We start from the raw sequence: 15520 nt of genomic DNA, 5'->3' as shown, positions 1-15520 counted from the left end.
AAGTTTCATTTAAAAAATTTCATAATTTGGAAAGTTCTCAATTTTTTAGCTTGTGCATTTTTTTATGTGGTACTTTTAAGCGTAGTTTAACTTGAGCATTTTTTTTTAGGAGAAATGCTAAAGGGCACCAGTAATGTCTAACGCCCTTCTATATGTCAATATCGTATTGGTCTAATTAAGTATCGGGTCCCATATAATTTAATATAATAACTTTTAAAGAGTATCGCTAACCAATCGCAACGCGACATGTCGAAAAGGTGGTAGGCACTACTAGTGCCTAATAGTAATGCTCTTTTTTTTTTTTTTGTGCTACTTTTAAGCATAGATACTTAAACTTCCCTTCTAATATTTTAATGTTATTCGTAGGGAGTTGAAGGGACATTTGGTAGTCGAATAGATCTTATCTTACCCTCACCGACCGGTAAATATAACCACCCCTACCTATTATAGTAAGTATTACTATTCATTAAATAATATCGTACATTCTTTTTCGGGCAAAGTTTAATGTATTTGTTAAAAATCATTAAATGAAAATATGATTCGATCGGAGGCCTAGGAACAATCATTTCAGTTTGAACTTGAACGGTATCGATCAAGTCTTTGCAAGAATCGCCCTAATGCACTGATGAGAGGGAGAGGATTCTCTAGGTGAACTGCATGCCCACAATTAGATATCTCAACCATTTCGCACATAACATTATCATCAGTCAGGTTGTCGTCACCACTTTTCTTACTGCCATCAATAGCTATGCACATATCTTGAGCTATTTTCTTGAATTTCTCATCTTTTTCTCCAACAACGATCAAAAGGGGCGTTTTGATGCGGTTCAAGTCATCCCACAAAGGCCTGTTATGCAAATAAACACATGTTAATTTTATTTGTCACACTTTTCTGTATATATTGTTTTTTTTAAGTTGGTAAGGGAAGCCAATTAAAAGGTCTTAATATGATTAGTAGTACAGATTAACAGGATTGTTGGCCTGAGAAGTCTGGTTTTAGAATTGGAGGGCTTGATTCAGCTCAAGGGATCAGCATAAATGAGAAAATTGCGGAAGTGACATTGACAAACAGAATTGAGTTACAACAGGTTTCAATTTCTTTGAGAAAAAATACTATTTATTTTATTTTTATTTTTGAAACTAGGATCTCGACTCAGCAAGCAAAAGAAAGGAATGAAGCTTTAATGAAGACACTGAAAAAGAAGTACACTTACAGTTGCCTCCCAATGCTTGAATTAGACAGAACTTTTGCAAGATTAAGAACGTCTTCATGGCTATTCCGGCGGCTACTTACTATCTGGTTAAATTTGGGATGTTCTCTTAAACTGTCCAATTCAATACACACTATCATAATGTGTTTACTAACAAGAACAAACTTTTTACATTGTACAAAATTTTAAAATGTAGGAGCAGAACAACCAAGTAGGTAAAAAGAAAAATGAAAAAAAAAAAAAAACAAAACAAAAACAATGGATTACCTGTTCCATAGTTGTCCAGTATACCAGGTCTCCAGAAAGATATCTAAACCATTAGAAACAAGGGATTGTGCTCGAGAATCATCTATGGCTCTACGAACTTTTCTTGCTGCTTCATTTTTCATTCCAGGGCTTCCAGATATTACAACAGCTCCATTCACCTTCACAATAAACGTCAGCTTTTGTTAACAATGTAAATTTAAGTGAAACATGAATTGCTGTGACTATCTTCAAACTTATCAATATCTCTACTGTAACAAAAACAATTAATTTCATTAAATTATCTAGTTACCTTTTCTGTAAACCTAAGGGCCATATACAATGCTATCCTGGCTCCCATTGAGTATCCTACAACAGTTACTTTCTCTGGTGTAATATGGTTAATCACTGTATGTACTACATCTGCAACTACCTCAATTGATAACCTTGTTCTCAGTATGGTATCCTTATCACCAAGATATTGTATTTGTGTTCCCCCATGCCCAGGAAGGTTAATTGAAATACATCTTGCTCCTCTGGAAACAGCCTTCATGATAGCTATCCAGTCTTCACTGGTTCCAAGAAATCCATGAAGGAAAATAAGTATGTTATCCTGCAGCAATTTTAATTTTCTTAGAGGGACCCAATATAGCAGCAGCACCACCAATAGATTAAACTCAAAAAAAGATCCTGAAACATAGTAATGGTAGCGAATAGGAGTTTCACAATACCCCTAAAAATTACAAGGTAGATTAACATGCAATACATGATCTTCTGAATAAACATAACAAGTGGACACAGGCAACACACAATAAGACTATTAAAAAGTGTATCGGTTTTACTAACATGAGATGATTCTCCAATCTCTTGAACCTGTATACAATAAGAGATACCATTTACATCCACGGGAAGTAGGTAACTACGAACTTCCTCTCCTGTATATTCTCTACAAATTATGTTATGATTAATCTGAAATGATTGCAGAAGTTGATTAGCATCTGCAATAGATGCCTCTACAAAGCCGCTGTGTTGATTGCAACTTATCTTGAGAGGACCTGTAGCCACGTCTTCTTTAAGCCATCGGTAAGTTCCTAGACCATGGAATACAGATGGACCTGTTTTGCCTGTATTCATATTCATAAGTCTGCTTACCTCCCCATAATTCAGATCAAGATAACAGGATAAATGGATATATGCTGACAAGCCTAGGCCACTTTCATACGTAGCACTTAGAACAGCCATTTTCCCATGCTTGTGGGCCCACTGGGCAAGCGATTCTGTATTCTCAAAGCCACCAACAACACTTGGTTTAATAACCTGAAATAACCAAACGGAAAGTAAAATACTATAAGAAACTGACAACATTTCCTAAGAAATATAATATTTTGCAACAATATTTCTCCAGAATGTAAACTGCATTTGATGATTATGCGGTTTCTAGTGATTCTTGCACATTTCGTTGATTCTTCTATCCCTATAAGAGGTGGTAACTATAGATAACTAAAACTAAAGTGATAAAGAAGGAACACAGTACCAAACCCCTAGTAAGGACAAGCATGGCATAATTTAAATCAATAGGTACATGTTCCGAAATGTACAAAACAGATAAATATTATAATATGCCTCCTTCAAAAATTATCAATAATATAACATGAAGAAACTACATATTGTATAAATTATATTATTAATAAGAGAAACTACAGAATGAGTCAAGCACCAATTGGTCATACAATTAGAAAAATTCTGTATCTGATTGCCTAAAAAACCTTTTAGATGTGACTTACCCAAGTGGCAATGCACTTTGAATGAGAAATATGCAATCCCTTAGTTTCTTCACAAGAAGAACGATAAGCTAATTGACCCTAAACAATGTTTACATCAATAAATTGTACTAATTAAAAGGAACAAACACTTACAATAGCAACTATTCCTGGATGAGTATACTTCATTAATACATTAAGTGGATTTTCTTGAAGACAATCAATAGTTTCATCCAGTGCCACAGGTAACCCACTTTCTTCACAAAACTTGATAATATCAGCCTCATTCTGAACAGGTTCCTAAAACACATGAAACTCAAGCCTAGTTACATACATTTACAGGTAGGTTGTTGAATTACAGCAGAACTAGAGCAAATTGAATAAGGCAATGTATGACACAAAATGAAAGCTGCAAATAGTACAAAAAGAGGTACCCATTATTCTCATTCATTACCTGGAATTCGATGTATATACTCCTAAATCAAATGTAGGCAGAAGATGTACAAACTGAATAATCTATACCAAATCACGGATCACGACCCGTAATAGAATAGATTCTACAATAAATTACATTATTATAATGCTTAACCTGGACTCATATAGTAAATTTAGTAACAATCCATAAACTCTACCTCAATATACTGCAGATCACATTCCTTCACTAAGGAGCCAAACTCTGTAGCTTCTGCATAGGTCCAGTTTCGATTGGCATCTACACGGAGTTCAATTTCGTATCCAATCTTCTTTCTTACTTCTTGTATTACTTCAGCATCGTGTAAGGGACTTCTCTGGCGAGCTACCTGGTCACCAATTGAAGTATGATAACTGAGAAGCCTACTAATAATTCCTGCAGAATCAATTCTCTTTATTCATATAGCCAAAGGTGTCGGCACATATTATAGTGCTACGCCTTGATATTAGTCTCAATAATACAATTCATTAGCATTTTAGGGTTTAGAGGCCAATTTGTCAAGTCATTAGTGGCTGAGATGATTGTTTAAGTATGTCTAATACTAGATTGCTATTGGCTGGCTAGTTAGGAGTCTTTATTAGTCTAGCCTATAAATTCTAAGATAGAGTCTTATGAGGATGTGGAATTTTGTGTGAATTATTTAGAGTAAAAGATTACTCTACGTAGATACCAGCTGTCTCAAAAAGTTTGGAACTTTGTAATTCTTTCTTTGATATCAATAAATACCTATTCTCTAATTCTTTTAAGAACTGAATTGGATTTTAAACAAACTGACCTTCAGCTTTATTGCACCAAAACCTTCTTCTACAAGTTTGGCAACAATATTAGCAACCTCAGTGGGTGTTCCACTGGAATCAACAAGACCACAAATTTTCACATTTGATGATCTTTTAGGTATAGCTTCAATATTTTGAGCATGGAGTAAACTTAAAAGATCGAGACCTTGTCTTGCAGCTAAGGCATTGAGAATAGCCATTTCCAAACCACATCTAACACTTGGGAAGAGAGATGATGGCTGCACAAAATTCAAAATAGAAGAATTTATGTGAGCATATATTTAGCTCCTCTTCTTTCAATATTATTAATCAAGCATATGATGATACATTACAAAAATAATTCAATCTACCAGGATTCCCAAGTGGGTCCATATCCAAGAGGAAAATGAACCCTTAAGCAGAGGAAGGAAACAACTAATTTCAGTCTCTTTCATTTTGTGAAGAAGAAACCTCAGTTGTTCTTCCACTTCTAGCAAGTTTGCATTGCTGACATTAAATGGAGAAACCTGTTTACAAGACAAATAAATGATTAGATGATCGAGACTCTCGATTTCCTCTAGTTATATCTTCTTATACTTTTGTGCGGGAGGTTGACGTGCAACAGTAGTAGGAATAAACAATGAGCCAAAGATAAATGACATGATGAAGAAAAGTTGGACAGAGAAATGTAACAAGATCAAGCAAGCATCACTACAAGACTAAATTTTTCAGCAACACTGTAGAACATACAATTAACTTGAGAAGCTAACTGACATCAAATAGACTCTGTTTGGCTTAACTTCTATAAGCTCTTTTTTAGCTTTTAGAATTAAAAAAATCCTTCTAGGGTGTTTGGATAAAAAATCAAAAGTCCTTTTTTAATTTAAGTCTTTATGGAAGAAGCTAAAATTTTTAGCTTCTCTCAAAAAGATTTTTGAGAAGCTATTTTTAAATTAAAATAATTTACATAATTCCTAATTTACTCACAAAAGATTTTTTTTTAATGATATCCAAGCACTTTGAAAAACACTTTTCATTAAAAAAAGATCCATACAATAGTTATTCAAACGGTAAAAATAAGTCCAAGCTTATACTTATCTTATACTTTTAGCTATAAGCAAAAGTAAAAACTTAGCCAAACAGGACCATACTCTGCTCCATATAGGGGGAGTTACAGTCAACCAACACTAACCTCACCAAATCCAACCGATCCATCTTCAAGAGACAAAGATATGATAAACCCTTCTCTATAGAAGCTTGTGCTGCTGTGATCAACAGTACTCATAGTAGGTGGTGCACATAATGGTATTCTGTCACAAAGAGAACAGAAACAATTAAATCTGTTTTGCCTTTGTAAGTTATTTTATAAAATAAAACGAAGTTGAAACAAGGAATCAAAATCACCTATATATTGAGTACTTGATAGATTGGACTTTGCAACAAAAAAAGTCTGAAAAAGAATCTTCAACAGGAAGCCTTAGAAGGAATCTTAAAGCACGATCTGCCGCTTGACGAGCAAACTTTCTCAAAATACTTACATGAGAAGCAGAAATGACAAAAATAAGTTAATAAGCTCACAACTGACTTGTATTGAAGAGCAACATAAGGTAACAACCTGTGAAAGGTAGCATTGGAATCAATAGAGCTCACAACCTCAATAACACAATCCAGCTCTTGGTGTTTAGATCGGACTAATGCATCATGAAGGTCGGCCTTTGTCTGTACTTCCACATGCTTCACACTATGCAGTCAACATATTTTTAAGTTAAAAAGTAAATACTTTTCAACTCACAAATATACACAAGTGGGAACCAAGATTAGGTTGTTAATAAAAACATGCAGCATAGTTTTTTTTTTTTTTTTTTTGATTTTGTAAACTCTACATCATGCAGCATAGTTTCAGTACAGTAGAAAAATAATCATCCGATTGTTTTTCTTTCTTTCTTTCTTTCTTTCTTTTTTTTTTTCATTTTATGATACAACAGGGATTAGAACCCCTTACACTTCCCAAACACACAACATTCCCATCCAATTGAGCTAGCCCCATGTGGCGGAAAAATAATCATGCAATTAAGTCTATAGGCACATCAAAACTAGTATGTCTATTGATCTTCCATTTTAAGTGGAATCCACGATCAAAATATGATCACTTGGTACAAGCTATATTTTAATCCAGTCATGTATTCAACTCAAATATGCTTTCGCAGAAATGTACAACTGCAAATACTTTCCGCAAACCTTCATCCCAAATACAATCATAAAATGATGTATGTCTGCTCAATAACTTTAAGGGAAAAAAGATAAACAGGGGAACAAAATAGAAATAAAATGAAAGTTCCTACAATTGGGATGCATGTTGTACAAGTTCACTTATTAACTAGTCATAAAAGATTTTACCCATGTGCCATACACAGTCCACGGATTGAAATGTCATGAGAAGTGTAGAAATATTGATTTAGTATTCTTTCTTCAGTTCTTTCAGCAATTGGAAGAAGGCTGAAAATCGCACCTCCATGATTGTTATTCACTAGCACCGTCATTGGTTTCCGTGATGTCCTGCATACATTGTAAATTATTATTGAATTTACAAGATAGTATGTTGAATTTCTTATTAATGGATAGATGCACTATAAATAAGTTGAACATCGAATGGATAACAAAATTAAAGGATAAATATAATGATGAAAACTTTACAAAGTCACATTTTCATTTCAATATATAGAAGATAATAAGAGGTTAAAAGGGAAATTTATCAAAACATAAATTACAATAACACAGATAAGAATCAAGATAACTACCTTTGCTTCAAAAGTGCCAAGCCATTGGTATCATGAAGAAAAGAAACATCTCCAATTACACAAATGACCTGAACAATAACACAGAAATATGAAACGCTGTCTATAAAGAAGCCATGTAATAACAACTAACTGATTTCCCAGATAATTTTCTCATTATCATTCTCCACTAAGGTAGCAATGGGTTGGACACCCTAATTCCAGTAATCAGTGCCCTACACAGTCATGACATTCATTCTACAAATACGATACACAAGGAACTTACCCGTTTGTTGCATCCTACTGCAAAGCCAACAGCTGTACTGACCAACCCATCAATACCACTTGCTCCTCTGTTCCCAACAACCCAAACCAATTGACAAAGTGCGCCAGAGTTTAAAACCATAGCTGAAGTGCTGTCACAACTTGACCAGCCATGACCATACATGTCTGCATCACGTATTGCCATGCTATTTCCGATGAAAAGAGCTGTATCACTAGAAAGTTCTGATGAAATTACTTGTGCAACTTGAGGCTCAGTCAAGGAGTACTCAGCAGAGATTTGAAATGACAACTCCCTGGCTACCTACAAAATAGGGAAAAGAACTTACGAAGGAACATATATAATCCCCAAAAGAATAGCTTACATTTGTATAGAATTTTACATTGTGATCTCCACTTTTAACGTTTCTAATCTTTTTAGAAAGAACATGTTGGAAGAAAAGGACCGTAGAGTTTTAACTTTTACATTATATGTCTCAAACTTATGTCCAGAAGGAACTGATGAACCAGGATATTATATCAAACCAAAAAGAATAAAACAAACCCAGTAGTGTGTACAGCTTAGGTGATTACCATCAGATTCACTGTGTGTAGATAAGAGCTCCATTTGTTTCTCTTTTGCAGAAATTCAACTTGCATTATATAATTAGCAAACTTGATAATGCTACTTTGTATCCTATGTGTTACAATATGAGAAGGATCATAGCGGAATGGATGATTGTCCACCATGATATATGAGCAAGGAGAGCAGTTCTCTAACATCTTTGAAACACGCTTGCTTGTAATCCTACTCCCAATCTGATCATGATACATGTTAAGAAGGCAGTTAATCAACACAGAAAAATAAATAAATAATATGCAACTACCATAACATCTATGAACCACAAAGAAGCCTATTCTAAGATTTATATATATAGAATGGCTTTAAAAGATTACTCATATGTGGACTATAATGTGTTCTATTTTCTGCAGGGTAAAGAGATGCGGGTGTATTAATTTTTTATTATTAAATGAGTCAATTTTTGGACTATGCATTTTTGACAGTGATTACCAAAAAAAAAAAAAAAAAAAAACCCAGAGTATCAAGAAGATGATATACCTGAATAATCACATCAACATGCATCCAGTCATTAACGGCATCTGATAACAAAGAATGGTCAAGATGATCAATGAATAATATGTTAGGTTTAATTTCAGGAAAAGATGTCAAAAGTTTTCTCAACCGTAACCCTGACAAAATATCAGCTACAACAGGCCATGAAAGGTGTTTAGCCAAGAGAAGAACCGCCCACATCTCATCCACAGTATGAATCCCACCAATAATTAGAATCCCTTGGTTTACTTTTTGAATTGCATTTACAACCTCTGACATGTCATGAGGGCTAATATTACATGCATGAGCACATTGTACATCAAAATACTTGGTAAATGGTTCAGCACTACTGATCCAGAAATCTAATCCTTTTAAACAGCTTGACATCCATTTGCTAGGACTATTTTCTAGTGGCTCCCTGAAAGGACAATTAATATGAACAGGGCCACAAGGTGAAGAAGTTGCCCAGTGTACAGCAGAATCAACTGTCGTAAGAACCATTCTAGCAGGAATACAATCGGTGGGTGCAGGAAGGTTGAAGAAGAATCTCACAAAAGAACCAAAATGATTTATCTGGTTTTCCAAATCAAAAAGTGAATTTAGGAAGGAATCATAATTTTGTAATCTCATTACTACACATCCTCTATACATGTCCTATTTTTCTTTTTCTTTTTTATCTAGTTTTTCCTCTCCTTTTACGATATAAGATCAATCATGGTATAATGCGGTGGTTTCTTTACCTAAATACAAATGTAACTTTCTATTTAGCTTAAGTTTTTGAGAAAGAAGATTTCTGACATCCCAGTTCTTTAGCTTTAGGAACACAAGAAAAAAAAATTGTGTTAAGGAGGATATTAGGTGCATTTTAGTTAGGCGACAATGCTAACTTCTTAGATGATCATTTCAAGTGGGACCACTTCTAGATATAATCCCATGATTAAACAATAAAATAGCAATTTCCTGTTTCCATTTATAAAACCAATGGCTATGCCCGTGGATGAAATAATTATCTGTAAAACCTGATTTATTGATTGGTTTGCCCCAGCATCCTGTAGCTCAGTAGGGCGATCAGCTGTGAGCAATAGAAGAGATACAAAATCTTGAGAAGCCTCAACAACCTGAACATTATAGAATTTTGTATCAGAGCAAAACAATTTAAGCAAACAACCATCACTGGTGATATGCAGCATCTTCTATTTGAAGAATGTATGAAGGCTGTATGGAAGTTAAAGGTGATGGAACTTTATGGTCACTAGAGTCAGAGGACCAGGACAGTACCAAAACCATGAATTTACAGAGTTAAATAGAGCATGAATATTTACTCACCGCTGGAAGAAGATTTGAAACTGCAGTCCCAGATGATGTTATGACCACTGCTGGTTTACGAGATCCTCTGGAATAACCAACAGCATGAAATGCAAGTGACCGCTCATCATAACACACAACACAGGTAATGCGTGGATGAGTTGAAGCAGCAATAGCAAGGGGAGATGATCTTGATCCAGGGGCTACACAAAAATACTAAAATGAAATAAATCAAATTCACGTACTAGAAAAATTTGACCCGTCAAGAAATACTAATCTCACCATCAAACCAAGACGAGAACATTCCTCAATTATAAGTGATGCCCAAACAGTGTTTATATTGGCACAATCTTGCAATGAGTAGCTGAGTCCGCTATTTTGATCCAGCTGCTAGTAGAAAGAAACAAAATCCAAACATCTTTACTTATATGTTTCACCTGACACTATTGTTCTAAAATATCAATATATTCTACAGCAGTATAAATCAAAAGGATGCTACTTAATAGAGGAATTATACCAGAATTCCTCGAGCAAATCCTCACAAAATCATTTTACGGGTGAATGTGTGTAATGAATGATTCTGTTACCCTTTCAGACCTCCACTCCCTTAAAAGATACTTGCCTCACCAACTTTTGTACTCTCCACATTACAAAAATAATCTTATTTATCTTTCACAGTCAGAATTAAATATGTCTTTTCTCTTATTTAATTACCCCTTACATGTGAGAAGCAAGGCATCCCAAATAAACCAAATGCAGAACCATTTTTTCCACGTCAACGTAAAACCTCATGCGCATCAATATTCCCGAGGCAGGCATAGAGAAACTCTGCTAAGCTATCTATATAACATACTCCTTACTTTGAAGAAAAACAATTTTATGTAAAACATTCCCTTTTAATTTCACTAAGATCAAAGTATCATACCATGTTATTGGAAACAACAATGCTTGCAGAAAGCCTAACACAGAACTGCCTGGAAGATTGAGCTTCCCTCTGTAATGTGTGGAAACCAAGATGTTTTCAGCAAGGGATACAAACAGAATAATAATAGTTAATCGATAATATAGTCAATTATGAGAGTTATGACTAAAACTCTTTCCAATAGATTGGAGTTAAAAACATTGACGATGAAAATTACCAGGAAAAAGAGGATACCAGTTCTTTGAGGTCATCCACAACATACTTCCCACATGGCAAAAGAGTGTTGAGGTAAACCTACAAAACATTGTCTCAATAAAGGAATATGAAAAACAAATAAGAAGTATCATAGAAAAATGTGGTCAAATAATATGAAAATGCTCACTGAAATCAATTTTATGAGAAAACAATGAAATTTGAGGAGGAAAATATGTGTGTGTGTGTGTGTGTGTGTGTTGCACGTGTAAATGGATGAATGAATACACCAAAAGTATGTCAACAATACAATGCAAAACTGGGTGATGAAACTGAGTAGCAATAGCAACTACGAAAGATATATGTCAACGCATTGCAAAAATAATAAAATATAAGAAATGTAAATAAAGCACAAGGAAAGCATGTGAAGGAGTGGGCAAAAAGAAAATACAGTTGCAATTCAACGCATAACATGCAAATCAATTTGAATTCAAGCAGTTTTGTAGATGTCATACAATGCAATTTTGAAAAGGAAAAACAGATGTGGACGACAAAGATCAAGGTCTTTACGAAGCTTTTACGTCTATTAAGAATGACTGGAGACATAAAGACTAACAATTTTTTTGACATCATCCTACAAAAGAAAATAACTAGGAGCACTAAAAATCAAAGGAGATTTGTTATTTTGCTTGTTCAATGCATAAGATTAAAATCAAATCCCTTTGCCAATGAAAATGTATACCCTGTATGTCAATGACAAAGATGAGGATAAAGCTTATATTGGTATAAGAGAAGGGGAAAAACAAGAGCATGAATTAGTTCATGAAGGATGTCATTATCATACAAAATTGTCCAAAAGATGATGCTACAGAAATCTGGACCATAGAAATCGTTCAGCACTAAAACTACAACAATAAATTTAATCTCTTTCATTTGGTTCAAGGATTATAACCAAATTATGATATAATAATACAGCAGCACAAGGAAGCAAAAGAAGAAGAAAAAGAGCTAGACTTCTTACTGATACCAAACTGCTTACTGATTATTATTACAATTGTAGTAAGAATAAATCAATTTTCCTAAAACGTAAACGAAATATAGAGTATACTTATTTACCATAGGAATAATTCTGTCCTCATCCACATTTAGCTTTCTCAACGAAGATAATAAGTTTCTGGTGTAATGTTTCTCCGCTGTGGGCAAACTGTGAGAATAAGCCTGAAAAATCACTAAAAGATGAGGTGATATTGTGATAACCTTTGAATTACACTACATATAAAATATCTCCTGTAACTTCCAATCTATTATGCACATATAATCTTTTCTAAAGAAGTCAGTATATAAACTTTATAACATCTCAAACACAGAATAGTTTTCAGTTTCATTTGGAGGGGAAGATTTAACCAAACAATTGAAAAATTACAGAGGTATGATAGATTGAGCATCTTCTATATTATAACCTGGCTGAATATGACTTCATACTATTGATCAATCTAAAATATAATAAAAACTTCCAACAGAATGTAACCAAAAGCATGGGAAAATTACCTGGATAAGAGACGAGTCAAAAGAATTAAGGGCTTCTTCAAATGTCGATAAAGAATAGTTGCACCACGCAAGTGTTGCTGATAAAATGGAAACACCTTCACACTCATCCAGCTCAATCTGTATAAATAATATACTCAAAAGTCAATACTGAAATCTGCTAAGTGAAAATACAATAGCAGCAAACTTTAACTCCCAATGGGAGTATAATAAAGAATCACGACTAAAATAAGGGGTAACATCTATGGTTGCAGTGAAATATCGCAAGTTTACCTGAGGAATGATGAAGTAATAAGATCCTGCCTGATTTTCTGTGACAGACAACTTTTTGTTGAAATCAAAATCCACAAAACCATAAGCCATTATTGGTGATGATTCATTTGAGATATATCTGAAAAAAAAATTATGCACTCTCTTTAGCCTATTTTGCACAAAAAATTCTAATCCACATGTAAATCTCATACAGAAAGAACGACACTCTTTCTATTAAATGAAATAAAATAGCAATTTGTCTCATGTAGCTTATTGCAATCAATGTTAAAAAATGAAAAGAAAGAAACACCCGAGTGAAAAGCATCAAACTTTATGGCTTACCATGATAGAACCTGAACTACACATGATTTAGCAAATTAGTCCTGAACTTAAACAATACAATTAAGGCCCTCAGCTTCTTAAACAATAGCAATTAAGTCCCTTAAATGTGATTTTTTGACTAATTTTTATGGAAAGGATTGCATGACATTGCCAAAGTGGATAAATGGAGATTTTGATTTCATCCTTTTATTTATGATGTCAGAGTTTGATAGAAGTTTTCTTTTTTTCACTTTGTTCTTTTTTAGACAGAAATAAAAAGATTATGATGTCAAATAATTGGGGAAATGATGTTAGAAATTATTCCAAAAAAAAAAAAAAAAGGATAATAATAATTGGGGAAATGTTTCTTTTCTTGCATTATTTTGGTGATGCCATGCAATCTTTTCAAGTGTTCCATAAAAAAATTAGTCAAAAAAATTAGACCTAAGGGGCTTATTCACTATTGGTTAATGCATTCAGGGATTTAATTAGTATATTTTATAATTCAGGAACCATTCCTCAAATCACGTCCAGTTCAAGGGCTGGCATGCTAAAAAATCTTGGTTGTTCAATGTTGATAGTTTTGTTAGACGACTATTTCTTCCATATTAGAAACTGACAATGCTTAATAAGAAGCCAAAGATACAAACAAACCTTTTAGGTCTATTCTTCTCTCCTGAGGTGCCAGAAGAATTTCGCGTGAAGTAAACAGCAGCACCAATCCCAAACACCCCACGAGTTTCATTCAAAACCAGAGACTTGAAACTCGGCTCATTCGTATCCTTAGATATGAAAAACAGAGGAAATACAGAAGACGACTCTGGCTGACAGCAAAACCAATTCAATGCTTTTGCACTAGGAGGCACAGCCACCTGCAAAAATCCACATTAAAGATGTTGAGTATTCAGATGAAGACTCTAGTAGTTACGAGTAGTTTGTGGATCAGTTCAGTCAATTTTTTTCTGTTTCAATCTTGGTTAGTTAATCAACTAACCATTGTCGGTTGTAACAGTTCTTAAACATTCTATTGTTCTAATGAGCTCATTAAGGAGTCTCATTCATGCAATTCAACAAACATTTCTCAACTAAGACGACGTCGTATCACAACAAAGCTTAAGCTACAAAAAGGTATGCAATTGTACCTGAAACCTGAAGAATCCGCTAGAGGTGGAAGAAGGAGGAGGATTGAGCTTTAACTTCTCCACAGCTTCTTTGATTCTGTCAAGCCCTTGGTCAAGCGTCAGAGCCGGAGGCAAAGTGCGCGTAATGCAAGTCTCTATTTCAAATTCTCCGTCCTCCATTTCCAAAATGTCATTAATCTCCATTAACGGACCATCGAAACGTAGCCCTTGGACAACCTACATGGAATCAAACAAAATAGAAAGACCAGTGGTACAAGAATTATTATCCCAATTCCAAATTTTAAACTTTATATATATGAGCTCACACCTTGGAATGAAGGTTGTTGGGGAGGTGGGGGAACCGAAGAGGTGAGAGTGGAGAGGGTATTGCTCTCGGGAAAGACCTTCTGGAGTGGGATTCCAGGAGTGGGAGAAAGAGTGTTGTTTTGGGGAGGAGAGTTTGAGGTTTCAAACTCATGGTGAAAGATGAGTGTGGGAGAGAAGGTTAATGGGAATGAGTTTGAAAGGAGAACAGAAAAATAAGATGAGCTGATAATGTTATACATTATCGGATCGGACACGATTAATCTGGCGTTGGAGTGTAATGAAAATTGTAAAGATTTGTAATAAGAATAGTAATGCATGTTCTTTGTTAATATTTTTGTTATTTAGAACTTTTAAATCACAAAAGTTAGAAGTAGAATTTTTGTTTTAGAAAAATAAAATTGTATTATCTGTTATCAAATATTATTTATGGATGTCCAAATCCACAAATTAATTATCACTGTAAATGTTAATGCTTGATTGTATTTTTCTTTTATTACATTAATGATTTAGTTTCTCATTTTTTTAGTTACATTTTTTGTATAAATAAAGTTCACCTCATTAGAATAAACAATTAAGAAATTCTCGTTCAATTTCTTTTTCTCTCTTTTATGTTCTTTTTCTTTTCTTTTTTATATATTTTATATTATTTTATAACACGTTATAAGCACGAGTCTCTACCCAAGCTTCAAGGTAAATATTTTGTTGAAGTTCTTGAGTTGTTTCAAGGTCACGATACACTAAATATATATTTATAAATCTACTTATCTGAGTAAAACAATTTGAAGATCCCTTTTTTTATCTATATATCTATAGATTATATATGTATGTATATGTTTTTATATGTTTATTATTGAATTTATATATATATATATTCATATACATATTGTATTTCTTATTGTTTATCTATGATATGATAGAGAAAATTTATATAAATTATACATATAT

General features: G+C 33.8%; 1 protein-coding gene across 4 annotated transcripts; it reads right to left on the bottom strand.

Moving 5' to 3' along the window:
• Nucleotides 1-256: 256 nt before the first annotated feature.
• LOC115699355 (protein PHYLLO, chloroplastic) lies at nucleotides 257-14870 on the bottom strand. 4 transcript variants are annotated; one of them, XM_030626710.2, is made up of 28 exons: nucleotides 14577-14870; nucleotides 14270-14485; nucleotides 13782-13999; nucleotides 12828-12945; nucleotides 12558-12674; nucleotides 12126-12227; nucleotides 11052-11111; nucleotides 10821-10889; nucleotides 10178-10285; nucleotides 9917-10111; nucleotides 9610-9708; nucleotides 8597-9163; nucleotides 8071-8295; nucleotides 7502-7801; nucleotides 7240-7307; nucleotides 6839-6997; nucleotides 6057-6182; nucleotides 5846-5974; nucleotides 5634-5751; nucleotides 4813-4968; nucleotides 4462-4701; nucleotides 3847-4014; nucleotides 3371-3514; nucleotides 2301-2771; nucleotides 1768-2067; nucleotides 1479-1636; nucleotides 1215-1325; nucleotides 257-847 (listed from the first exon to the last, which is right to left on the bottom strand). In XM_030626710.2, exons 1-28 carry the CDS (start codon nucleotides 14724-14726, stop codon nucleotides 568-570), a joined length of 5172 nt encoding a protein of 1723 aa, XP_030482570.2. In that variant the 5' UTR covers nucleotides 14727-14870; the 3' UTR covers nucleotides 257-567. The 4 variants fall into 4 exon arrangements, with proteins under 4 accessions (XP_030482570.2, XP_030482571.2, XP_030482572.2 ...); XM_030626711.2 differs by having other exon boundaries at nucleotides 10178-10282; XM_030626712.2 differs by lacking the exons at nucleotides 12126-12227; nucleotides 12558-12674; nucleotides 12828-12945; ... (1 more) ...; nucleotides 14270-14485; nucleotides 14577-14870 and having other exon boundaries at nucleotides 11035-11106.
• Nucleotides 14871-15520: the final 650 nt, after the last annotated feature.

Source organism: Cannabis sativa, chromosome 8 (assembly GCF_029168945.1).
Source record: "Cannabis sativa cultivar Pink pepper isolate KNU-18-1 chromosome 8, ASM2916894v1, whole genome shotgun sequence".
NCBI classification, from domain to species: Eukaryota; Viridiplantae; Streptophyta; class Magnoliopsida; order Rosales; family Cannabaceae; genus Cannabis; species Cannabis sativa.
The sequence above is the reverse complement of the archived record's forward strand: the minus strand, read 5'-3'. Positions and strand labels throughout refer to the sequence as shown.

Coding starts and splice junctions, on each gene's coding strand:
- LOC115699355 (XM_030626710.2), bottom strand. CDS start 14,726: ATGAGTTTGAAACCTCAAACTCTCCTCCCCAAAACAACACTCTTTCTC. Junction 14,486..14,576: donor CCAACAACCTTCATTCCAAG/GTGTGAGCTCAT, acceptor GATTCCATGTAG/GTTGTCCAAGGGCTACGTTT. Junction 4,015..4,461: donor TTGGTGCAATAAAGCTGAAG/GTCAGTTTGTTT, acceptor ATTGGTGACCAG/GTAGCTCGCCAGAGAAGTCC.